At 38.9% G+C, this 26,109-nt stretch overlaps 1 protein-coding gene across 1 annotated transcript in view; it reads right to left on the bottom strand.

The window, feature by feature from the left end:
* Nucleotides 1–26,109, bottom strand: part of LOC149205167 (26S proteasome regulatory subunit S10B homolog B) — a 93,540-nt gene that overhangs the window by 42,465 nt on the left and 24,966 nt on the right. The window contains exon 2 of the mRNA XM_089394927.1: nucleotides 8,032–8,151. Within this exon, the coding sequence (XP_089251053.1) occupies nucleotides 8,032–8,151 (120 nt within the window). The remainder of the gene's footprint in view (nucleotides 1–8,031; nucleotides 8,152–26,109) is intronic.

Consider the following 26,109-nt stretch of genomic DNA (forward strand, 5'->3'; position numbering starts at 1 on the left):
AGGGCCCAGGCAGAGGAGACAAGAGTATAGACCTAGCCCACTCTTTCCACTGAATCCCCCCACCTATCCATGCCCAAAAGTGTCCATGATAAGTAAGCAAAATTACTCAACTACGCCAATGAAAAGCCATACATTCGGGGTCGAGAGGCCCACCTTCAAACATACGATCATAACAAATGGGCGAGGGACCACATGGCTGGCTCAAGTGGCGAAGATAGTGGCACATCAAGTTATCTGGTGGCTGCAAGGGATTGTTGGTTGTTGGCTAAGGACCATCTAGGAGAAAAAAAATTCTACTATGATACCACCAACGAATGGTGGGTAACAGGCAGGAGAGGCACACCTTTTCAAAAATAATCATGGTAATATCATAGCCATGACTTTCGGCTTCCTGGACAGAAAAACAAACAATCAAGCTAAAGTGGAAGCCCTAGTTACATGGATGGCAGAGGACCTTACATGGTTTTGAGATCATCTTCAAAGAGGATTCAAAGGTCATAATTGACCATCTTATGGTATAGGTCCATAATCCTTTGTGGAAAAGCCCAGATAAAGTCAAATGAATTAGTTGTGTGATGATCTGATTTGAGGAACACAAGCTTAAGCGTGTAAAAATGTCCTGTGACTAATTAGTTAGTTGGTTGGCAAACCATGCCAAAGCTTCCAAATCATTACAGTCTATAGTCCTTGGAGAGCCACCCACAAGGAAGTGGAATGAAAGCTTTTCTTTCTAGGAATGCATGGGGAATCACATCCCCCTGCCCTCTCTGACAGATCAAATTCATGATTCATTAAGAAATTAAGAAGCAAGGGGGCCTTATCTTCTCGTTATTATGGTCCTCTCAATACAGCTAATGGAAAAAGAGAAGATTTGTTATACCAACATCATTGTTGAAACTCGAGGCTGGTGAACAACATTCACCACTGTAGTTGATATCATCGTATAGCTAATGCAAGTTAATGCATTAAAATGGAGGCAAAGGTCTTCATGATGGATGGATTGTACTTGAGACAATTTTGAGTGCCTGATGGTCTCAGTTCCCTTCTGTCTGAGAGCTTGTGAGAATAATCCCCATTGGTTGACCAAGGAAAGACACCAATAGGTTGTTCAAAGTCGTCAAGAAAGAAAGCAAATCAGCCACCGTCATACCCTTTTGACAGTCATCACTAGTTCTTGATCTGTATGGCTCAGCGAGACCTCTCCATGCACAACTAGGAGGTCAATTTGTCCAACTACAAAAAGCAGAAGCAGAACAAGATTACTACTAAGAAGATTTACTACACCATGATCAATTTCAGCAAATGGTTGATGGACAAGAAGGAGCAGACTGACAGTCTGTGTGACTTGTTTGAAGAGAAGGATATTGGCCTATTGAAGAATCTATGCACAGAAGCCTCGACATTCAAAGGTTGGCAGTTGTCGATGTGGAGAAGGAGCCTTAATAGGAAAATGCCAAGCCATCCGTTGACCACTCTATGTCAACTACCCTTAGCTATACACATTTTTTCAAAGCATTCCATCATGTTCGAGTAGTGAGACATCCAGATATCATCACCATCTTTCAGCAATTTTCTAAAAGTTGTCAATCCAAATTCTACAGCCCTATGGGCCATCATTGTAAAAATGATTCTAGTATGTTTATAAAGCCATGTAAAACACCTAGGTAAGCTTAAAATTTTCAGCAAAGTTTCACTCTAGGGAGTTTTTTACACTCCGCCAATTATTCCTGTTTTATAAAACCTTGTAATTGACATTGTTTTTCTCCCAAATATACCCCAAAGCTAGAGTGGGGTTCGATGGTGATGTTTTAGGTGAGTCCTAGTGTATAGAGTCAACGTATAATGTCATACTAGATCATATCTAAAGTCTTACAGAATTTGGTTAAGTCTAAGTGTCTAGTTTTAATTATTAAAATTCCCACAGGTCAGGATTTTAATAATTATTTTGATGCAAATTGTAAAATATAATGTCTATAGAAGTTGATGGGGGTATGAGTACTCATAATTAGAACCTCTACACCCCAACTTTCTATTTAGACAAATGGTGACGGTTGGAATTTTGTCGATCCCCTCAAATTATTTTTATTTTCTTTTTAGAGCAAAAATGACTAAATAATTAGCCGGAAAATGGGAGAAAATAAAATTTTCTCCAAGTGAGAAATATTTTAAAAAAAAAAAGTGCACTTTCCAAGAAGGGAATCTCCACAAATCAGGCAAGCAAAAATTCAAGAAAAAATTGTTGGGCCAAAAAACAAGGATTAATTCCCAGAAAAATCAATTTTTTAAGGGAAATCGAATTTATGGTCCAAGTTGGTTAAATGAATGGTAGTTTTTCGAGGAGAACAGGTCAGAAATTAACAAATTACAAGAATGAACCAAACAATGAATTTAATAAACAAATTAAGATTAAAAAAAAATGGACCGAGAAAAAAGCCTTCATAAAGGAATTCGAATTTTTTCTCAAGCAATCAAGGGTGGAGATTATTTTGACATGGATCAGGCATTTAACCAGCCAGGATCAAATCAAATTTGTGCACCTTCATGGACCTAGCCATTTTTCACTTGTAAGAGTCTCCAGAACTCTCATTTTTTCTATATAAAGAAGCATATGCTCCTCATTGTAATATCCCTTGATATTGTACTCTAGCTTTTGGCTCTTGAACCTCTCTATTTTGAAATAATAAAATGCAAGTCTTTGGGGTGAAGTATTGTGGCTCTTCTTCTATGGATATGGTAATGATTCTTTGAGTTTTAAGTTTCTACTGGTAATCACATTTGTTATCTCCATCTGCTAGCTATCTTATACTGGTAATTGGATTTGAAGAATATTTTAGGATTGGATGTGGCTAATGTGCTTTTATTTAAGTTGCTAGAACTTCCTTCCATTGTATATTTCCTATATCATTTGGATCTAACAAATCTTCTTTGAGTTGTGTAGAAAATCATTTGAATGAATCAGATCTCAAGCGCGAGGTGATGCTTTTGTTTAAATTAACCAACTCTGGAGTGAAGAAGTAGGAGAATCCACTCTATTTCATTTGAAAGCTTTATTTGACGATTTTTGTTGCAGGGTTTCTAGACCTTAGCTAGAGGAGAATTTTATTTATCTCAAATCTCTTTAAATTATTGTGCTTAATAGAACAGATATGATATTTAGAGTCATTATTAATTGATCATAAAACCTTGTTGTACTCATATTCCATTGATCTAGCTGTTGTAAATTTGTAAATAAATTATTGTGCATAGTGTTATTTATTTTGTATGTATTTTTCATTCATCTTGTATATATATATTTTTGTTTGGATATTTCTCACATTTGTGTTTTGCATATTTGAAGGCTTGAGTGAGGATTTCTCGAATGGGTTTTTTGCAAGTGGATCAAGAGGAAGAATGAATTTTTAGTTTCCAAGCCCTCTTTTCCTTGCACGGCTGGGGTCTCAGAGTTTTCATTAATTTTTAAGGGGAGTTTTCAGTAATTTTTGGAGGTTGTTTCATCTCAAACCCTCTCTCTATTCAGGTTGCAAACAAGAGAGAGCCATCTCTGAATTCCTAAGCGAAACTTTTGAAGGGTTTTAATTTTAAAAAATTTGTTTGGAGGTTGAAGAATTTATTTGCAAATTTTTAAGGCAACCCACAAGCATTCTAGCCTCCCCTTTGTATCAAAATCGAATTATTTTTTCAAGGGTTTTACTTATAAAATTTCCTAAGGCATATTCTCACCTGGAGTTTTATTTTGCAGATTTGGAATATTTTTTGGAAGCCACTAACCTTGGAAGGCTTATTCTAGCCTTTGTATGACACGATTTAATTTTGTGTGGCTCAAATAATTTTCCTTGGGAATCTTTCTAAGGGCTAAAAGCCATTTTTGCATAGATTGATTTCTTTGGAGGCCATAAAATTTTATGTAAATATTTTTAAGAAGGCCGCAGGCCTTTTGGGTTTCTTTCTTGCCATTGATTTTATTATCTAACCCTTATCATTTTTGCAGAGATCTAAAATTTGTTTTAGTGGGGGTTTCATCAAATTTTTGGGCAAAGAAAATCAATTTTGGGAAGGCTCATCTTGATTTCTAAATTCCTTGAAAAAACAGCATTCAATTTGTGGTTCAAATCTCGAAGCCGTGAGCTCCTAAAAACCCTCTGTCCACTGGTGCGAAAGTCTGATTGAAGGAGTATTAGCAGTGATTTTTGGGAGAAGATTTCAAGCTCAAAGCTTAAAGAATTTACCTTGAAATTTTAATTAAATTTTGAGCTGGCCGTGAGGCTTTTAGGCCTCTCATTTTGCATAGGTTGTGAGCACTTTCAGTCTGAATTCATCCTTTTGAAGGCCGAGAGCACCTGAAGCTTTCATCCGTAGATTCTTGGAGGATTTTGTAATCAGACCATATGTGCATTGGTTTTGTTTTCTAAAGGAGATCTCTGTTGTTGTAAGCTTTTATCTCTGTTGTAAATCTCCTTGAAGAGAAGAGCCCTTATCCCTGTCTAAGGGGCTTCTTCTTTTGTAATCTAAAAGAAAAAAACTAACCCTGTTGCTTGATGGAGCTTGGGATCTCAATCCCTTGGTATCCCTCTTCTCCTTATTTAAAAGGGCGACTTTGTAATTTTACTAACTTAGATCTGATTACCAATTCAGTTCTTTTATTTTCATTGCATTCTATATTTGCATCATTTAACTGCTTCACTTAAATGCATTTGGAATACCTCGTCTTTTTCATTTGTAATCTAAAGTTTTAAAGTGGTTTTTTTTATCTTCTGTTAGCAATCTCATCTGTCATCCTTTATTTGTGTTTGCATCATATAAGATTTCACCTATACCATTGTCTAAGCTAAGTGAAAAACATCTTTAACAAACACATCATAAAGGCATTGTGGAATTTTTCTTTAACTCATCTCATTTAATTGTCATCCTTTGCATATCTTAGTTTCAATGAGTAATTATTATTGCTTCATTGGTTATTGTATAAGTTAATCTTGTGTTCTAAGTGTTTATTGTAATCTTTGGATTATATTGTGACCCATTGAAGCATTGCATCGTCATTTGCATCCTAGAGTTAGATTTTGCATCATTAAAATCTACCTCCAAGCATAAGCTTGGTTGAATAGAAAGATAGGACCACCTTCTCCATCATTCAATTTGAGAGGCTAGACCCTTACTCAACAGTTAAAACAGGTGACCTTGCAGTTCTCTTGTGGGCAATCCCTTGTAGGAACAGAGGCACTTGGGTCGTTAGAAGCAAAAGGAGGTATCATTAATGAGACCTTAGCCTCTTTCCTTGGACCTTCTCTCTACAACCTTGTTTACGACTAGTTTCAAAACAATTGAAGAGAGAGGTTTCATCTAGGTGAGGCATTTGAAATAAAATCAACCAAGATCTTGCATCTCACTTAGTTTAGTTTGCATTCATCTATCTAGCTTTCTCTCATCTGGCATATTGTTAGTCTGTGAGCACCTAATTTCACTTGCAATATCATATTACTGCTCTTGTACTTGTCATTTAATCTCCATTGACATTGTCATATTTATTTGAGCATTTCTTTGAAGCAAAGTACGAGTTTCTTTCATTCTTGCAAGTTATATCTTCTGCTCATCTTTTAATATTGTACCATTTCTTGTACTAACACTTGCCTTGCAGCATTATTTATCTTATGACTTGAAATATTATTATATTTTTGCAAGTTTTGAATCTCTATTGAGCATTGTTATAACTTATAAGGCACTGGTTTATCATTGTTAATCTAGTCATTGTCTTATTTATCTTATTAAGATTATCTCTTGAATCTTTACATTGCTCTTTTAATAATCAAACTTGCTAAGCAATCTTTAATCAAGTTACCTAGATAAATAATTGCCTTGCCCTTAGATCTCCTAGACTACTTGTTGCAACAAGTTTTCTTTTTATAACTATCCTTAGGGACTACCCCCCTTAGCTTACGTAGGAGAGAGCTTAAACGGAGTGGGTAGGGAATGGGTGACAGCCTCTACTCTGAAGGTTGAGCCATAAAGATTATATCTTGCGGGGTTAGAAACTTTTCCGGCACTTAGGTGTGCATCTTAGGTGACAACACCATCAACTAAGCCAGGACCACACAGTCTAGAACAAATTGCTGCCATCAAAGCCATGATGTGCTATAATTGTTTTATGTTTATGATCAGTATAATATCCTATAGTCTTCGAGATAATCTGCAAGTGCATCTGTATAAGCTTGTTTCTGGTTTTCATTTCAGTCTGAATGAATTCTTAATGAAGATGGCTTGAACTCTCTAGGAAATCCCACTTTTGAATTTTGAACTTGAATATTATGCATAACGCACCCTCCAAAAGGGAGCTCTATATATCTAAATTAATTAATTAAAAAATAGGTTATTCTTATATTAAAATAAGGATCTCTGTAACCTAATGTTTATATAAGATCCCATTCATTCATAGACACAATTGTTGGACATTATTGTGCAAGGTAAAAGCATGCGAAAATATGGATTCTCAGATGCAGGCACATCATGGTGAAGGCAAGGCCAAAACTGATGACAAGAGAAGGAACCAGATTTTGAGGGTTGTTTGAGACATGAGAAGGAATTCAAAGAACCTGGACCATCAAACCACTTGACAGAATGTTTCTGTCTTAGCTAAAACATGGTAAGAGACAAGGGCAAACCTTGATCACAAGAAGCAAAGCTCATGTATGGGGCTATGGTTGTTTGCTGTGAAATATGTATAATTGGAGACAAATACGGAAATCTTAACAGGCCGTAGCCGCATAACAAAAAATCCTGATCAAGGAGCATAAACCGTTGGAAAATGAAGGTTCACAGCTACAGAAGGTTTGGGGAAAGTTGAAAGACATATGGTTTGTTGTTGTCATTGACAACATTAAAGCAATAAGAGAGGAACAGAGAAGGGATCATTTGCATATCATCAGGCTGGTGGAGAGGATTCCACAATCTGATAGTAGCAATATGTAATTGTATGCATTCATCACATGTTTTGGCTTACAAACCATTGGAACCAATCTGAGCTTTATTAATGTTTCTAGGTTTCGTGGTGGGAAGTTAACAGGACAGGTAAATTTTGTAGCATGAACAAGTGTTGTCGGTATTGAGTCAGTTTATGAAGTATTTATTTTTATATTAAAATAAAATGTATATTATTTGTGAACAACATTGTGCATCTTCAACCAGCATCTCCATTTTATCATTTCAGAGAATGGTTCTGACTCCTGAGGCTCCTAATAATCTTCTCCATTTTATAAAGTGTGTTTCTATCTGCATCTATATAAAACTAATTCTTTCCATAAAGTGAACAATACTACCACCCTGCAAGTTATCACCAAACTTCTGTAAGGTTAGTATCTAACACTGTTGCCTAGTGGCTGCGGCATTTGAATTGTAGTAAATAATGGTGGAAACAAATGATTCCCTTGGACAGCCCTCTTTCTATATTGCCTTTTGTAGATAATGCATATATAAACCTGAAAAGTTTTACAGTGTATACTTGTAAAGCATAATATTATGACAGGCATAGGCATGTTGCATGAGAAAAGAAGTAGACAATGAATATAAAAGACACAGCATAAAGCAGTGAAGATGATCGAAATTAATCCTACAAGTTTAAAGAAAATTGTTATAATTGCACCCCATTCCATATCAATAAATAGCAAAGTGCCAAGTAAAGCAACAACAAAATCAGAGACATCTATAACTTCACTTAAAATCTATATTTAAACAGGGACTACTAAATTCCTTAAATGATGTCATCCGCTTTCAAGTAAGACAGTTTCTCCCATTCCAACAGGGCAGCTAAAACTGAATTGCCATTTTGTGATAAACAGAAAATCAGTATCGACTCGTGTTTATATTCTTCATTAAAAACATTATGATATTTAAACAGTAGCCTTTTCATTAGTGAGTAAACAGAACTGGCCAGCAGAAAATTATCACTAATTACAGGTCATTACCATTCTCATAATACACAACATTCATCTCTCTATTTCCTGTTTACCTTTCTTAATAAAGCATAAGAGATAAGTTACTCACAGCGTTCATTATCAAGTGGTCTAAGCACTTCTCCTATGATTTGACCAACACTTTGAAGAGATTTTAAATCATCTTCAGTTTTGTCAAAATCCTTCTTGGCATTCCTCAAGTTTTCTCGAACTGCATTTTACAAATATTTTGCCATAATATTTAGATATAAAGAATTAGAACAAGAAATTCCTATATTGCTACAATATTTGAGCTAAAGCAAACTATTTCAGCAATAGTGTGATACATAAATTTCCAAGGAAAATCAATATATAAAACATCCATTGTTTACTCTGTAAAGTGCTTCACACTATACCAGCCTAGATCCATCTTAACTCCGGATATACCAAGCACCGAGAGGGATCAAATCTCTCGAGATGCAAACCTCTTTTCATTGTTTACATCTCAATACATTTGATCCCTCTCGGCGCATGGTAGATCCGGAGTTGAGATGGATCTAGACTGGTTTGATTTCCCCCTTTAAATATTCCATATGAATACCATGGGTTCTCAATACCATGGGTCATCTTTATTTTTATTTTATTTTATTTTGACGGAGTTAAAATGTTTGCATTGAAATTACATTACATTAATCTTTTTATTTATTTTTATTTTTATGTAATTTGATTTAGTCAAAATGTTAAACATTACATTACAACATCTCTACAACACTGGGCTGGAGAGCACCTCTCAGCGCAATTATATGCTTAGTAGAAGATATAAAATGAATTCAACCAACTCAAGAAATGAAGAATCAAACCGGACACAAAGCATTGCATAAGACAAACTCTAAAAAAATAATAAAACAATAATATATTACACTTAATAGGAAACCTATAACTTGGGTTGTCATGGTCATTTCTGCTTTACATTTATGCCTGACCATCAAAACCAAAAACATAAGTCTCAATCTATAGATGTTGCAAGTTGATGTTATGACATAGGATTAAAGCTATGAAATCGGATTCATCCCCCAGCCCTACGTGTCCCAAATCCGACGAATCGAACACGATTCGGGCGGATTCGTGTCCGAAAATCGGGGCACGTCGTGTCCAATCGGGACACTTCGAATCCGGAACGTGTCTCGATCAGGACACTTCGAATCTGGAACGTGTCCTGATTTTTGGACACGAATCCGGAAATCAAGAACCCGCGCGGCGTTATAAAGGCATATTTCCCCATTCTATTTGCACATTCACTTGTTTAGTTTGTTGTGGGTTTGTTGTGGGTGTTTGGGAGCAAGGAGCAAAGGGTGTGGGAGCATTTGCAAAAAGATTCAAGCAACAGGGAAGTGCAAGAGCCTGTCAGATTTGATGATGGTGATACTATAAAGGGGTCATCCTCCACACTAGCAGATGCAGAGATGACTTTGGATACATAGGAGGAGGATGCAGCAGAGGAGAGCAATGGTGACCATGATGATGAGGACAGTGATGCTGATTTTGTTGATGACTACGAGGATTGATGACTCACGAGCTAAGTCACCTAACATCGAGATTCAGGATTCGACAGATACGGGGTTTCGAGTGTCGGATACGGACACATTGACCCCCCCGGATTAGGACACGTTCGGATACATTATATATATATATATATATATATATATATATATATATATTAAAAATAGATATTTCTTACACAACTTCTCATTCATGATACAAATTCATTGATTCAAACATAGATCTTCATCTAGATGTAAGTTTTACAAAGCAATGTTGAAAATATCAGTGTCGGCGAGGGCCCTAAAAACATCTTATCGGCAATATCGGCGAAAATATCGGAAAATATCAGCAAACAAAAAATTAAAAAAAAAATTCATATTTTTAACATAGCCGATATTTTCAAAATATAGCGATATTTAGAAGATATTTTGCCAATATTTTGAAAATATCGCGATATTTACTCGGCGATATATCGTTTTGCCGAAAATATCGTGATATTTTCAAATATCCCCGAGTATCGTTTTGCCGAAAATATCGTGATATTTTCAAATATCGCCGATATATCGGCGATATTATCAACATTGTTACAAAGTAACATTATGCATACAAAATTACAAATACAATTGTGACATAAATGATAAATGATAAATTATTAATTATTAATTTATAATACATATTCAATTCATCAATAATCCAATTGGAGAAAGACAAGATAGTAAGATAAAGATATTGTAGTTTTCTCATTAAGTCATCAAAATCAAAATGTGTTACTGTTTACATAGGTAGTGCAATGCCAATGGCAAATATAAATAGCGTATACAAAACAACTACAAGTCTACAAGTCTACAAGTATACAAGCCTCAAGGCAGTAGGTAGCTCTTGACTCATCACTCAGAAACAATCACTGATTTCCACAATGGTCTCAACACAATCTGCCAAACATCATCCTTCGTGATGGAGTTATATGCTTATGTCATGGCATCCAGTCATACCTACTCGATAGTTGCCTCTTCATAACTAGGAGGTTCTACATCAACGATAGAAGACTTAGTGCAACATAGGTAGGAAATTTCTTAGGGGAATGACTCATTCAGGAAGAAGATTTAGCACTACTGCCTACTCTTGTGCCTCCTACAAAATTTGAATATCCTGGCATCTTGGTTGAACTTGATGGTAAAGAGACATGTTCCTTCACTAAACCTCGTTGATTTGAATTTGAATTTGCTATAATCTACAAATCAACACTTGGAACAACAAGAATTTCTCCCTCCTCAAATGGGAGGCTCACGAGACTTAGAAGACCATGCAACTTCGTCAAATTTAATACCTCGTATTACCACAATCTTCCTCTATGATGAAATGTAAATTCAATAAGCCTTGTAGGTCTCATTCTAACCAAGAAAAATACCCTTCAAGCTAGAGGGTTCAATTTTAGTCATCTGCACATGAATGTAAACAAGGCAACCAAATACAAAAATGTGATACCTAAGGTTTCTCACAGTAAAAGCTTCTTAAGGTGTGTTGATTCTTATCCCTCAATATTCTATAAGGAAACTTATTTATAATGTATACAGTCACATTGCATGCCACTGCCCAAAGACACATAAAAAAATCCATGTTATGAATGATTGTTTTGATTGTCTCTATGATGGAATGATTCTTCCTCTCTATGACCCCATTCTATTGTGGGTTGTAAAGGCATTGTCAACTCACTATTGATCCCTGCTTCTCTACAAAATGCATCGAAGTCCTTGGAGGTGCACTCTCCTCCATTATCAAATTTCAACGCTTTGATCTTCCTACCTGCTGGATTCTCAAACAAGGCCTTGAGCTCTTGAAACTTAGAGAATACTACATTCTTAGTCTTCGTAAAATAATCCAAGATTTGCCCAATGAATCATGAATGAGAGAAGCATAATAAGTTAACTATCAAAGAAGCCAAACACATAGTCTACATACATCTAAATGACTCAAACCAAGATTCTCTCTCACAACTCAGGAAAGCATTCTTGGCATGCTTCTCATGTGCACAGATCCTTGCACACTCATGTCGTGTCTTCTTGATCTTGAAGTTTGGCAATCACTGCACCATGTCCTTCATGAGAGGCATTGTTGCATAGTGCAGGTGATCGAATCGCTTGTGCCATAGCTCATTCATATTGTCATTGTCATGCACTAAAGCACTATGTTTCACTAGATCAGCAAACAACATGTATAAGCCACCATCTCACAAACCCTTGGCCAAAGCTCAACCATGCTCATGGTTGTGATCTCTAATAATAACTCGTTGATCATTAAAAGTCAACCACATACCTAAGATTTGTCAACACTAAAACTAAAAGAAGATTCTTTGATAAACTGAGTACATAGAAGACATCTAGCTCAAGAATGTCACTTGGAAGGCATACAAAATGAGACAGGTCATATTTTAGTAATTGGATATGTGGCATCATTGTCCAACTCCACCTATTGCCAGCCTCCTACTCTTGAAGCCTATTGAAGGCCTTCTTATTGAAAGTCATGTATCTAGTGCTCTAATGTCCACATACTATGGTCCATCCTACAACAAAGATGATGTTAGTGGAAAGGCACAAAACCACAGAGAAGATTGCACCAAGCTTGGATCATCCACTCCAACCAAAGCTTTTGCACTCCCCGCAAACTACTACTAATGCTCCTACTTGCATTGAGCCTTCATCTTCTCAAGGAACAAAAATGCACAATGGCCCATCTATGGAACTAAAAACACTTCATGTGACTCAAGTCTACCTGTTGAAAATGTAGCAATGGAAGGTCTTTTGGCTTGTGCCTTAGCCAGTGAAGACCTTGACTCAGTCTTTCTCTAGCATGAATGCGAGTTCATGAGATAGACTTCAGTTTCGATGAGTTGATTTCCAGTTTAATAGAATGGTCATCAAGTTTTCATGCGTAGTGTTGGAGCTTCAGCTCATTGGAGTCTTCTTCAATTAGACTATAGGTTGAGGTGGCAGTGACAAGTTCAGTTAGAGTGAATTAATACTTCAGTGTTGATTAAAGAGAGAACGAGTTGAGTTCTCAGTTAACTCGCAATCACAACTAGAGGAAATCGAGGAGGAACTCAAGTTAGTTAACTGAGAGCTAGTCCAAGTGTCACTGGGACTTGCTCCAATTTTCTAGCAAAAGAAACTTGTGACACTAGTGTGAACTGATATTCGACTAAGCCCTGCTTGCATGCATCAATTTCTATCTATAAAGAGGACAAAGGCACAAGATCATAGATATTTCTTTGTGTGTGGAGTGCACATAATTGGGGAGCAATAGTGTGCATAGATTTAGGGGCCAAAGTGCGCAAGGATTTAGGAGCCAAAGTGCGCACATTATGGAGCAAGCGATCAGGATTCATAGAGCAAGTCGAGACTATCTTCAGCAGAGATCAATTGTTGGATGCAATAGCAGTGTAAATTGTAATAGCTCCATTTGCTCAAAGAACAATCAATAAAATACCACAACAAAAAAGGCAGGTTTTCCCTTCTGGGTTTCCTGGGTAAAACAAGCGTGTCATTTTTGTGTGCATGAGTTTTTTATCTTGATTATTTTTCACTGCATGTTGAAATTTTAAGAAACTCTATATCTTTGTGAAAGTAAATTTGGTTTCAGTTTTCAGTTGCCTTGCTTTTAGTTGATTCATCTAAGTAGTTGTAGAGTTTCAAGAAAATTAACATGGTATCAGAGGCACGTTCTACATAAAAACCAAGCACCAAGATTTTTCAGTAAGTGAAGGGCACAGATCAGTCAGTAGGCTTGCGCTAGAGTTTTAAAGAGCAGTTTTTGGATAGTAGGATGTCATTCCAAGGAATAAGGGCAGATCACTGTTTAGAGAGAGCCTCTAACTTTTGCTTATCGAGGGAGTGGATCTTAGTGGTGTTGGAAGATATTGGGGTGATAGAATTTGCGTAGAATCAAACAGTTCCAGCTGCAAATCCCCAACAGTTGATCCAACATAACAAGAATGACACCAAGGCCAGGAGGATCATTCTTGAGGGGGTCAAAGACAATATTATCCCTCATCTCCATGGCAAGAAGACAACATACAAGATGTGGAAAGTCATCTTGGAGTTGTATCAAGGATCCACTGATGCTAGGAACCTTGCCCTAAAGGACTAGCTAAGAAATATCCAGATGAGAAAAGGAGAGCCCATTACGTACCTTTCCAAGTTCATTCAGGTTCGGGATGAGCTAGCTTGAGTGGGCGAGACTATAGCAGACAAAGACCTTGTGAGTCTTGTGCTACTGGGGCTTCATAAGTCTTGGGAGAATTTCTAGGATGTAGTTAATGGCAAAGAGAATCTTCCCATCTGGGAAAGGTTGTGGGGAGATTGCGTACAAGAAAAATTTCTGAAGGGAGACGAGAGTTGGAGGTTCAAGAAAGACAAAGGACACCGAGAACTTTGCCTTGGCAGGCAAAGGTAGCAAAGCCAAAGGCAAGAAGGGCCAACAAAAGGCCGAGTGCAATCAGAAGGTCGAGAAGAAGAAGAAAGATCTGAGCAAAATCAAATGCTTCCATTGCCACTAGTTCGAGCACTATGCCACTAAGTGTCCTAACAAGAAGAAGGGATCCAGTAAGGACCACGTGGCTGCATCAGCTGAAGTAGATGTGTTTTCTTCTCAGTTCGATAAAGACTTCTCATTGATAGCTTGCATGGCAAGCTCAGTAGGCAGTAGCATATGGTACATTGATTTTGGAGCATCCTTCCACATGACTAGGAACAAGGAATATTTCAACCAGCTGAGGGAGAAGGACATGCAGTTTCACATTGAGCGAGGAGATGATGGCAAGTACTTGACTAGGGGAGTAGGTATTATTAGCTTTATAGAGGGAATCTGGTAGCTCTCTCCAACTCAAGGATGTCCTCTATTTCCTAGGCTTTAACAAGAACCTTGTTTATGTTGCTACCCTAGAGGACAAGGGCTATGATGTCATTTTTAGCAGAGGTAAGGCTCAAGCACTTAGCTTCTGGATTCATGAAGCAGACTGGTGTGAGGATGAAGAATTTGTACAAGCTGCAGGTTGACACATGCGCAACCTTATGCATCAAGCCAAGAATTGCGTAGAGCAGAGACGTGGGGAAGCTTTGGCACAAACAAATAGTACATTTGCATCATGGGGCATTGAAGATCCTTCAGTAGATAGCCACAAGACTACCACGATGCGTGTTTGACCAACATGATGTGTGCAAAGGGGTGCACACTTGGCAAGTGTGCCAAGTCATCTTTTCAAGGCCGAGGCAACAGAGCCAAAGGGATTTTGGAGCTGGTACATTCAGACGAATGTGGGCCCTTCTCTTCTCCATCCCCCCATGAGACACAAGTACTATGTCACCTTCATAGATGATTATTCCCGAAAGGCATGGATCTTCTTTATAAAGAAGGAGGTCTTCTCCAAGTTCATGGAGTTTAAGGCCTTCGTAGAAAACCAGACCAGGAAGAAGATCAAAGCATTGAGGAGTGATAATAGCGAGGAATTTGCCTTCAATGCTTTCAGGGATGTGTGAGCCAAGAAGGGCATTAGGAGGGAGCTTACAACACCCCACAACCCTAAGCAAAATGGGGTGGCTGAGAGGAAGAACTGTAGCATAATTGGAGCGACTAAGGCCATGTTGCATGACCAGGGGCTACCCATGTTCTTGTGGGTAGATGCGTGCAACACTGTAGTATTTTTGCAGAACAAGAGTCCACAGAGAGTGCTTGGACGAGTTACATCGAATGAGGCTTTCACAAGCAAGAACCTTGATATTTCTCACTTTAGCATCTTTAGCACCAAAGTTTATAGCCATGTGTCCAAGGAGAGCAGGAAGAAGCTAGATCCCATGGTTGAAAAGGGAATTTTCGTGGGTTACAATGAGACCTCTTAGGCATAAAGGGTGTATATACCATCACTCAAGAAGATAGTTATCAGGGGAGATGTGAGGTTTGAGAAGGACAATGCTCTAAGGGAGTCGTCGGAGAGAGAGCATATTAGAGTACCTGAGGAGGAGCTACTAACTTCCAAGCAAGAGCCTCAGCCAATGTCACAAAATAGGTCTCAACCAGGTGGCAAGCAGGTCGTACAATAGGATGACAAGGAGTCATTGAAGAATGAGGAAAGACCAAGACAAGTGGAGGTAGCCACTCAATCAATAACTCCCAGCACATAGAGGATGAGAGGTAAGTGGGCCGAGAGGTTGATTCAAGAGGCCCAAGTGCAAGTTGAGACTCCTAGATTTATGTTCAGGCAAAGAAAGCAACTATAGAGGTACACCGGATATATGGCATTGATGACTGAGTTATTGGACATGAAGCCTTCCTGTTATGAGAACGTAGCCTCTCAGCAGGTTTGGCAGGATGCCATGGTGAGGAATATTCCTCCATCATTAAGAATGATGTCTGGAAGATTGTGCCACACCCAGAGGGCAAATCAATGGTAGGCTCACGTTAGGTGTACAAGGTGAAGCATGAAGTAAATGGGAGCGTAGAGAAGTACAAGGCCAGGTTTGTGTCCAAGGGCTTCTCGCAGGTTGAGGGTATTGACTATGAGGAGACATTTGCTCAAGTGGCACATTATTCATCATTAAAGACGATTCTGGCACTTGCAGGTCAGATGGGGTGGAAGATTCACCAGATGGATGTGAAGATAGCATTCCTCAATGAGGTGGTTGATGAAGAGATTTATATGGAGCAACCAAAGGGGTTTGAGACCTTCAGCAAAGACACTCATGTTTGTTTGCTGAAGAGAGCTCTTTATGGGCTCAAGCAGGCTCTGAGAGCATGGTACACTCACATTGATAGCTACGTTCAAGGATTAGGCTTCACTAAGAGTGAGGCGGATTCCAACTTGTACTACATCACGATTGGAGGGCTTCTGCTCATTCTATTGCTCTATGTTGATGATCTTATCTTAACTAGAGCAAACAACTTGATTAAGGATTGCAAAGCAGATCTTGCAAGAGTGTTTGAGATAAAGGACATAGGGCTTATGCACTATTTCCTTGGGCTTGAGGTATTGCAAGGTGATTAGGAAATCTTCTTGGGGTATGGGAAGTACACTATAGAGAACCTTAGGAGGTTTCATATGCAGGATTGCAAGCCCATGAACACGCCTCTAGCCACAAACTAAAGGAAGATGGACGCTAGCAGAGCAAAGCGAGTAGATGCTACTCTGTACAAGCAGCTCATCGAGTTGTTGATGTCCTTAGTCAACACACAACCTAACATATGTTTTGTAGTGAACCAGTGAGCCAATTCATGGTGGATCCTACCATAGTTCACTGGGTTGCTGCAAAGCAAGTTTTGAGGTAGCTCAAAGGCACGACAAATTATGGATTACGGTACAGATAGGTTGATGGAGTGAGGCTTGAGGGCTTCATTGATGCAGATTGAGCAAGGAGCTCTACAGATCATAAGAGTACTCCAGGTTGCATCTTCAGCATTGGGTCAACAATTGTTTCCTATTTCAACAAGAAGCCTAGTTGCACTCAATTCAACAAAGGCCAAGTACATGGTTGCCAGTTTGGCAACGTGTGAAGCTATCTGGATCAATGTTGATAACATTGTCGAAATATCGAGATATATCGTAAATATTGCGATATTTTCTGCAAAACGATATATCGCCGACAAAATATCACGATATTTTCCGTTTTTAAAATATTGCTAACCTATTTATCGTCAAGCAAGCAAGATCGCAGCTACAAAACATCTTTTTGGCCTTTTACTTGCTCATTTTGCTTTGTTTGTCTTTGAGAAGGAAGGGGAAGAGCATTGTCGTGGTTTTCAAGGAGGGGTTGAGGATCCAACAACAATCATCATCACTAATCAAAAAAAATTATGGAACGAAGATTCAAGATCAGTGAGACAAACTTCATTTCTTCCATCAATAGATATGTTCTTAAAAACCCCTATGTTAATGAATTTTTTCATAGATTTAGGGTTATGCTTGCTTACCTCTTTGCCTATCAACATTTTGCTTCTTTTTTTTTGTCATTTGTTATGATTTTCATGCCCATGAACCAATGCAAGGGTTTTCTCCATATTTGGGCAGAATTCTTCATTTTTTTTAACTTTCTCATGCACCTTCTTATTGCCATTTTTCATTGCAAACAATGTATTAAAAAATTATATTTCAAAATGAGGTGGCTGTTATTTTTTGTGTATGGGGGTTTAATGCCAATTTTTTGTTTTTTTGCTGCCCTAGGTTTGAATTTTGACGTTGTCCATTAATCCACTACAAATATGCCAAAGCCCTTGGACCCATTTTGGGAGTATGGGGAACTTGATGGTGGGACAAATCGGGCATATCTATCATGTAAATTGTGTGGGGACAAGATGACAAGAGGGGTTATGCAATTGAAATACCATCTGGCTAGACTCCTTAGACATGATGTTGGGCTTTGTACGGTTTCTAGTGTGGAGCTTATACAAAAAGCTTTTGAAGCAATTGATGAAAAAGACAAAAAGAAAGAAGAGGCAGAAAGAAACATGGTTGAACGTGCAGGTAGATCTTTCGGTATATCTTCTTCCGAGTTTGAGACTGAGGGTAGTGGGAGGGGCTCCATAGCGTCACTTGCTGATGTACTGGGAGTGGGAGGTCGTCCTATTTTGTTCCACGAATCGAACATGGAGCACAACCTTCCATAAAATCAGTTGTTAAAAAAAAAGGAGAAGCAAGACTCAGATAAAGTTATGGGGAGGTGTCTTTTCTGGAGCAACTTACCTCTCAGCATCACCAAAAACAATCCATTTTGGCAGCCAATGTGGGATGCTATTGCTATTGTGGGCCCATGGTACAAAAGTGCTACATATGAGTTGCGGGGGCCAATCCTTCAAGCAGAAAAGTAAGACATCAACTCTGGATTGGTGGAGTTGAAGCAGACATGGGAGGTGTCTGGATGCACAGTGATGTTTGATGGTTGGACAAATAGGAAGGGTAGGACCCTTCTAAATTTATTGGTACATTGTCCTAAAGGTACCATGTTTATTAAATCAGTGGATGCATCAGCACATATAAAAGATGCAGCAGTCATATGTGAGTTATTAGATGGGTTCGTCCGAGCGATTGGTGTGCAAGATGTGGTGCAAGTCATAACAGATAATGCAGGTAATTATGTGGTTGTTGACAAGATGCTTATGGAGAGGCACCGCACATTGTTTTGGACTCCATGTGCAGCACATTGTATCGATTTGCTACTTGAGGATATGGGGAAACTCTCCTTCATCAAAGAGGTGATTAATATGGCTAGGAGCACCCAAAGTTAATATATAACCATGCTTTTGTTCTTAGCCTCATGAGGAGATACACTAGAAACAAGGAGTTGTGGCGTCGTGCAATCACACATTTTGCCACCAACTTTATTACTCTTTAGTCTTTGCTTCGATGCCAGTTTGAATTGAAGCAAATGTTTGTTTCTAATGAGTGGCGTGATTGTAGATACAGCATGAGACAGGGTGGGAGAGCCATTGCACAAATGGTGTACACTAACACATTTTGGCCAAGAGTACAAGTGTGCTCAGTGAGTGAACCTATAGTTAAGATTTTGAGATTGGTAAATGGGGAGAAGCCTACAATGGCTTATTTGTATGAGGCCATGGATAGGGCCAAGGAGCCCATTTGTGCTTATTATGCAGACAAGGGTTCTGCTAGGCTTTGTTAAAGTTGGCAACTAGGGCCAAATTCCACTTTGGACAACTCATTTGATGGACATAATTAGTGCATTGAATTCCTCTTTTCGAGAGGACCAAAATTGACCTAAAGATCACTAAATTTAGACAAGGAGAAATGTTCTTTTGAAGTGAAGCCCACACGTGTGAATTATCAAGGTCGGCCACATCATCGTGTAGGCTCACGAAGCCCAATAGAAATGTCTTTTTGACCCTCATCAATTCATATAAATAAGAGAGAACTCCCACCTCATTTGGTAACTCATCAACTCACACATTCTTCTCTCTCCTCATCTGATTGGTTCGTACACCTATTAGGCAATTGTACTTTTCACATGTGTGGCAGAAAGGAGGACAAATTTCAGGAGGCCGAAAATCTGAAGTTCTTTTTGCAGTTTAACCAACATTGACCAGTGTTGACTTTGACTTTATGGGTAGCATTTCATTTCGATCTTTTGGGCATCTTTTTGTTTGGGCAGGTCGTACTATTTGGCACAGAAACTGAAAATTTCTAGGCACTTTGACCTGCATTGACTGCAAGCTTGTTTGACCACGGGGTTAACTTCAGGTTAACCAACTTTCACTGTTGATCCCTTGACTGTTTTGGGCTGACTTTGACCAGTAAGAGAGGTCAAGTTCCTCTCTCCTGTGACCGAGCTCTTTTGGAAGGATTTGACCAAAATTTCACAGCTGTTGACTTTCTGGTTTGGGATGATTTGACTCTTGTTGACTAAAAGTAGAAAATTGCAGATTTGACAGGGTTGTTTTGGACAGTGATTTGGCAAGTCAATTTTGACTTTGTATTATTGTACTCTCTTTCCCTTTGCTGAACATTTGATATTTATAATAAGAAGAATTGATCAAGGGTTTCCCCATCTTGGGGTTTTTCCTTGGCATTAGCCAAATTCTGGTGTTCTCTTGTCTTGGCTTGTCTTCTGCGGTTTATTGTTTATGTTCTATCTACAGTTACTATCAATGTGATTAATGGTTTATGTGATTGGAAATAAAGTGGAAAATATCATTGGGCTAATAAAAGGACATTGAAGTAATTGTTGCAAACATAGAACATACCATTGTTATTTAAAATTAACATGGAATCAGAGCCCAAGTGAGGACAAAGCCCAAGCAAGAGAGAAAAGCAATCACTAAGAGATCTGTTGGACAAAGATTATTGGACAAGTCTCCATGGCCTCTACATCTTACTTCAAAACTGAGGACAAGCTCAATGATAAATCTAACTATCATGCATGGAAGATGACTTTGGAGCTACCTTTGGAGGAGCATGAGGTATTGGACTATGTGCGAGGAAAAGGGGAGCCTCCTTTGAATGCCCCTGTTGCTATGAAAACAAAGTATAGAAAAGGTGAGGTCAAAGCTAATAAAATTTTGATTGACTCCATTCAAAATCATTTGGTTGCCTATATTTCTGATTTGGGAACTTCTAAGGAAATATATGATAAGTTGGTTTGGATGTTCAAAGTGAATAATGCAAATCAAATCCTCTTTCTCAAGAACAAGTTGAAGGATATCAAGATGGATAAAGGGGAGTCTATCCAATCCTACTTCATGAGAATAACTCAAATCAAGAATGACTTGCTATCTATTGGAGAAGTTATTGCTGACAGGGAGCTCACTCTCATTGCACTTGGAGGTCTTTCAAGACCATGGGATGTATTTACCACCACCATTCTCAACAACGACAAGATACCTGGTTTTGATGAGTTATTGGCTAGATGCACTCAAGAGGAGACAAGGATGATGGAGAGAGATAAGTCCTCCAATGGAAATGAACCTACTACTTTCTCCACTCATGCGAAAAGGAAGAATGATGTTGGTCCAAGGAGACAAGGTCAAGGATCTAAGAAGGAATTCAAAGGAGAAAGAAAAGGAAAGTGCTACAATTGCAACGGGTTCAGCCATTATGCTAAAGAGTGCCCTCACAAGAAGAATCCTCCAAGGGATGATGACAACAACAACAACAACAATAATTACAAAAGCAATGGCAATCAAAGGAACAACAAGTTCAACAACAAAGGAAAGAGAAATGCTCCAGCTGCTCGAAATGGAAATGGTTGACCTCCCAAAAGGACAAGAAATGCCAGGTATGATGAAAGTAATGTTGTAGAAAAACAAGATGAGTTCTATCTTATTTCTGCTCTATCTACTGCCTCTCCTCCGAATACTTTGGATCATTGGTTGATTGATAGTGGAACCTCAAGGCACTTCACTAGATACAAGAAGGCCCTTTCAAATTTGGTTGAGAAGAACACTAATCTAAAGATAACACTTGTATATAATGCCACTACCCCGTGAAAGGGATAAGTATTGTCACTCTTCACTTGAATCAAGGTCAAACCATTCATCTACAAGAAGTGTTGTATGTGCCCGATTTGGAGAAGAACCTGGTGTCTATTTCCACGATGGAAGACAAAGGCTTCAAGGTAGCATTCATTGATGGAAAGGTATGTATTTGGCATAGAAACCCTAAAGATGCATTTACTCTTGGGTTTAGAGTTGATGGTCTCTATCGAGTTGGTGGAAGTCCTTTTGGAGGTTTGGTGAGTGACACTTCTCTTCAATGTGAATTACGGCACCGGAGCTTTGCCCACTTACATTACAAAGCCTTACCTAGGGTAAGGAATATGGTCACAAGGATGCCCAACTTTAATATGAACCATGAAGGAGTTTGGTAGGGTTGTGTAGCTAGGAATCATACAAAGGGACCATTCCCTTCTAGTGAAAGCAAGACAATCGATATTCTTCAATTGATCCATTTTGACTTATCTGGTGCCTTGCCCGTAACCTCATTGGGAGGATACATATACTATGCAATCTTTGTGAATGACTTCTCACGCAAAACATGGATCTATTTCTTGAAGAGGAAGGATGAAGTGCTCAAATGGTTTCGTTCTTTCAAAGCATTGGTGGAGAATCAAACAGGGAAGAAAATCAAGACGTTGAGGACCGACAATGGAACTGAGTATGAATCAAATGAATTCAAGGACTTTTGCAGAGAAGCTGGCATTAAGAGGGAGACAATTGTTCCATACACTCCTGAGCAAAATGGTGTTGCTGAAAGGAAGAATCGAACGATTATGGAAGCCACCCATGCCATGATCTATGATCAAGGTCAACAAAAATTCTTGTGGGGAGAAGTTGTCAACACTGTCGTATATGTTCAAAATAGGAGCCCACATCAAGCTTTGGATTTCAAGGCACCCGAGGAATTTTTCAATGGGAAGAAACTTGATGTTTCTCATTTTCGAATCTTTGGTTGTCCTGTCTACTTTCATGTGCCTAAAGAGAAAAGAAATAAGTTGGAAACGTTTGGGAAGAAAGGTATATTCGTTGGCTACAATGAAAATTCAAAGGCATATAGAATCTATGTACCTAGTCAAAGAAATGTGGAAGTAAGCATAGATGTTACCTTTGATGAAGAAACTGCCCTCGGGAAAGCCAAAGATCTCCCCATCTCAAGGAAGGACGATGATAACGCTGCCGAAAAAAAGATGAACCTCTGACGGATAAGCCTATGCCCTATGTTGATGGACCAATGGATCCTATTGATCCACCTCCTGGTGATTCCTCTACCTCAAGGAGAAGACCACTATGGCTCAAAGATACTCTCGAAGATGTTGACTGACATACTGCACCAAGAGGGACATTTCACGAAAGTAAGAAATCGAACATGTATCAAGGGTACTTGGTTGCCATGAGTACTATTGTTCAAGTTGAACCTTGCACATTCGAAGAAGTCGTAAAGCACCAAGTATGGAAAGATGCAATGAATGAGAAATATGAACCACTCATGAAGAATGATGCTTGGGACGTGGTGCCTAGACCTAAGGACAAGTTCGTGGTCACCTCTAAATGGCTTTACAAAATTAAACATGGAGCTGATGAAAGTGTTGAAAAATACAGGGTCAAGTTTGTAGCTCGTGGCTTCTCTCAAAAGGAAGGAGTGGACTATGATGAAATATTTGCACCAGTTACTCAATATACCACTATCCGATATATTATTGCTCTCGCTACCAATCAAGGATGGAGCCTACATCAAATGGACGTCAAGACTGCTTTCTTGCACGCCTCACTTAAGGAGGAAGTCTACTTGGAACAACCTCAGGGGTTTGAAGTACAAGATAAAAGGACACATGTCTACCAACTGAAGAATGCCCTCTATGGGTTGAAGCAAGCCCCTAGGGCTTGGTACAAAAGGATTGACAGTTATCTCGTGAAGTTGGGGTTTACAAGAAGTTATGTTGATCCAAACCTATACTTGAAGGTTGAAAAGGAAATGCCCCTTATTTTGGTTGTTTACGTTAATGATCTATTTCTAACTAGTGCAGACTCTCTCATTTATCAATGTAAGAGGGAGTTGACTTCCCAGTTCGAGATGAATAACCTAGGACTGATGCATTACATCCTAGGCCTAGAGGAATGGAAAAAGCTAGGGGAGATTTTTCTTTCTCAAGGAAAATACATTGTGAAGCTGCTAGAAAGATGTGGGATGGTGGAATGCAAGTTTGTGTCTACTTCGATAGAACTCAACTTCAAAAAGCTATGCGGAAGTGTTGCTGGACCCTGGGCCCAAATTGGCAAACACTTCTGAATATAGACAACTTGTGGCCCTGATGTTCTTGGTAAAATCCTGACCAGACATATGCTTCGTTGTACATACTTTGAGTCAATTTATGGTTGAGCCTCATCACATACATTGGGTTGCTACAAAGAATCTCTTGAGATATCTTCGTGGCATTATCAACTATGGACTGAGATGCACTGCCAAGGATTTGAGGCTACATGGATATTTTGATGCTAACTGGGCTGGTAGTGTGGTGGATAGAAAGAGCACATCAGTATGTTGCTTCTCTTTGGGATCTGCTTCAATTTCTTGGATGAGCAAGAAGCAGAAATCGATTGCTCTAAGCATCGTCGAGGATGAATATATTGCAGCTAATATGGCCTATTGTGAAGAAGTTTGTTTGAGGAAGTTCTTTAGTGAGCTATTTGAGCACGTGTTCGATACCACCGTTATCTATTGCGACAATCAAAGTGGGATTCGCCTTTCAGAGAATCTCGTGCTCCACAGCCGCTCCAAGCATATTGATATCAAGTACCACTTTATCCGGTATATGACACAACAGGGAGCAATAAGGCTCCAACACATCAAGATTGATGAGTAAGTTATTGACATCCTCACGAAGCCCTTGGAGAAGGTCAAATTCTTAACCTTCCAAGAGAGACTTCGAGTCGTGGAAGGCTACTCCCATGAGGGTCCCACTTGTGTGAGACATTGAACTTTGGGAGCTCCTAGGGGCCTAAGGTACTTCTTGGAGCTATGTACGACCATAGGGTGAGTGGTTCACCTTCCGCTCTAGGTAGATTGTGTACAAGGTGAGTGGTTCACCTTCCCCTGTGAGTATATATCCCAGTGGCGGATGTCACATAGGGGGAGTGGTTCACCTTCCCCTATGATGGTTGACATGCGAGTAGGCTGAGTGGTTCACCTTCCCCTATGATTGATGATATATGCATAGGATGAGTGATTCACCTTCCCCTATGGCATATGAGCAGGATGAGTGGTTCACCTTCTCCCGCGGATGCCTCAGCGTACATCCTACCCATGTAGTATGGGACTCTTCGGAAGTACCTCTAATTTGGCCAATGAGTTGAGAAAAGAGGATAGGGACCATAGCACTACAGATGGACGCATCGTGTACTGTCGTACTCCCTGTGTCTAGGATGCATGATGTTCAACAACTTGATTTGGGATCAAGTCAGATTGGGGTTCTACCCCTAGTTATGTGGACTGACTTTTGCCAGTAGAGAGTAGCAAGGTCTTGTGACTTACTCTCGATCGATTCATCTTATTATCTATATCAGTGTTCAACAAAGTTGACACGAGACGCAGACATTATACATGATGACAAGATCGTATGATCAGATATTGGCAGTGGAATTCTCCCTAGTTGAGACTCGAGAGGGAGTGTTAAAGTTCACAACTAGGGCCAAATTCCACTTTGGGCACCTCATTTGATGGAAATAATTAGTGCATTGAATTCCACTTTTCAAGAGGACCAAAATCGACCTAAAGATCAGTAAATTTGGACAAGGAGAAATGTGTTTTTGAAGTGAAGCCCCCACATGTGTAAATTATCAAAGTCAGCGACATCATCAAGTAGGCTCATGAAGCCCAACAAACATGTCTTTTGACCCTCATCAATTAATATAAATAAGGGAGACCTCCCACCACATTCTTCTCTCTCCTCATCTAAATGGTTTGTACGCCTATTGGGCAGCTGTATTTTTCACACGTGTGCCAGAAAGGATGACGAATTTCAAGAGGCTAAAAATTTGAAGTTTTTCTGCAGTTTGACCAACATTGACCAGCTTTGACTTCATAGGCAGAGTTTCAATTCGATCTTTTGGGCATCTTTCTATTTGGGCAAGTTGTATTATTTGGCACATAAACCAAGAATTTTTGGGCAATTTGACCTGCATTGATTGCAGGCATGTTTGACTTCAGGTTGACCAAGTTTGACTATTGATCCGTAGACTATTTTGGGTTGACTTTGACCAACAAGAGAGGTTGAGTTCCTCTCTCCTTTGACCGAGCTCTTTTTGAAGGATTTCACCAAAATTTCACAATTGTTGACTTTCTAGTTAGTGCTAATTTGATTGTTGTTTACTAGAAGCAGAAAATTGTAGATTTGACAGGGTTGTTTTGGACAGTGATTTGGCAAGTCAATTTTGACTTTGACATTATATTATTGTACTCTCTCTCCCCTAAATATTTGATATATATAATAAGAAGAATTAATCAAGAGTTTTCCCCATCTTAGGGTTTTTCCCTGGCATTAGCCAAATTCTAGTGTTCTCTTGTCTTGGCTTGTCTTCTGCAGTTTATTGTTTATGTTCTATCTACAGTTACTATCAATGTGATTAATGGTTTATGTGATTGAAAATTAAGTGGAAACTA

Source organism: Pinus tabuliformis, chromosome 1_2 (assembly GCF_031772625.1).
Source record: "Pinus tabuliformis cultivar Carrire ecotype Pingquan chromosome 1_2, CPIR1, whole genome shotgun sequence".
In the NCBI taxonomy this organism is placed as follows: domain Eukaryota; kingdom Viridiplantae; phylum Streptophyta; class Pinopsida; order Pinales; family Pinaceae; genus Pinus; species Pinus tabuliformis.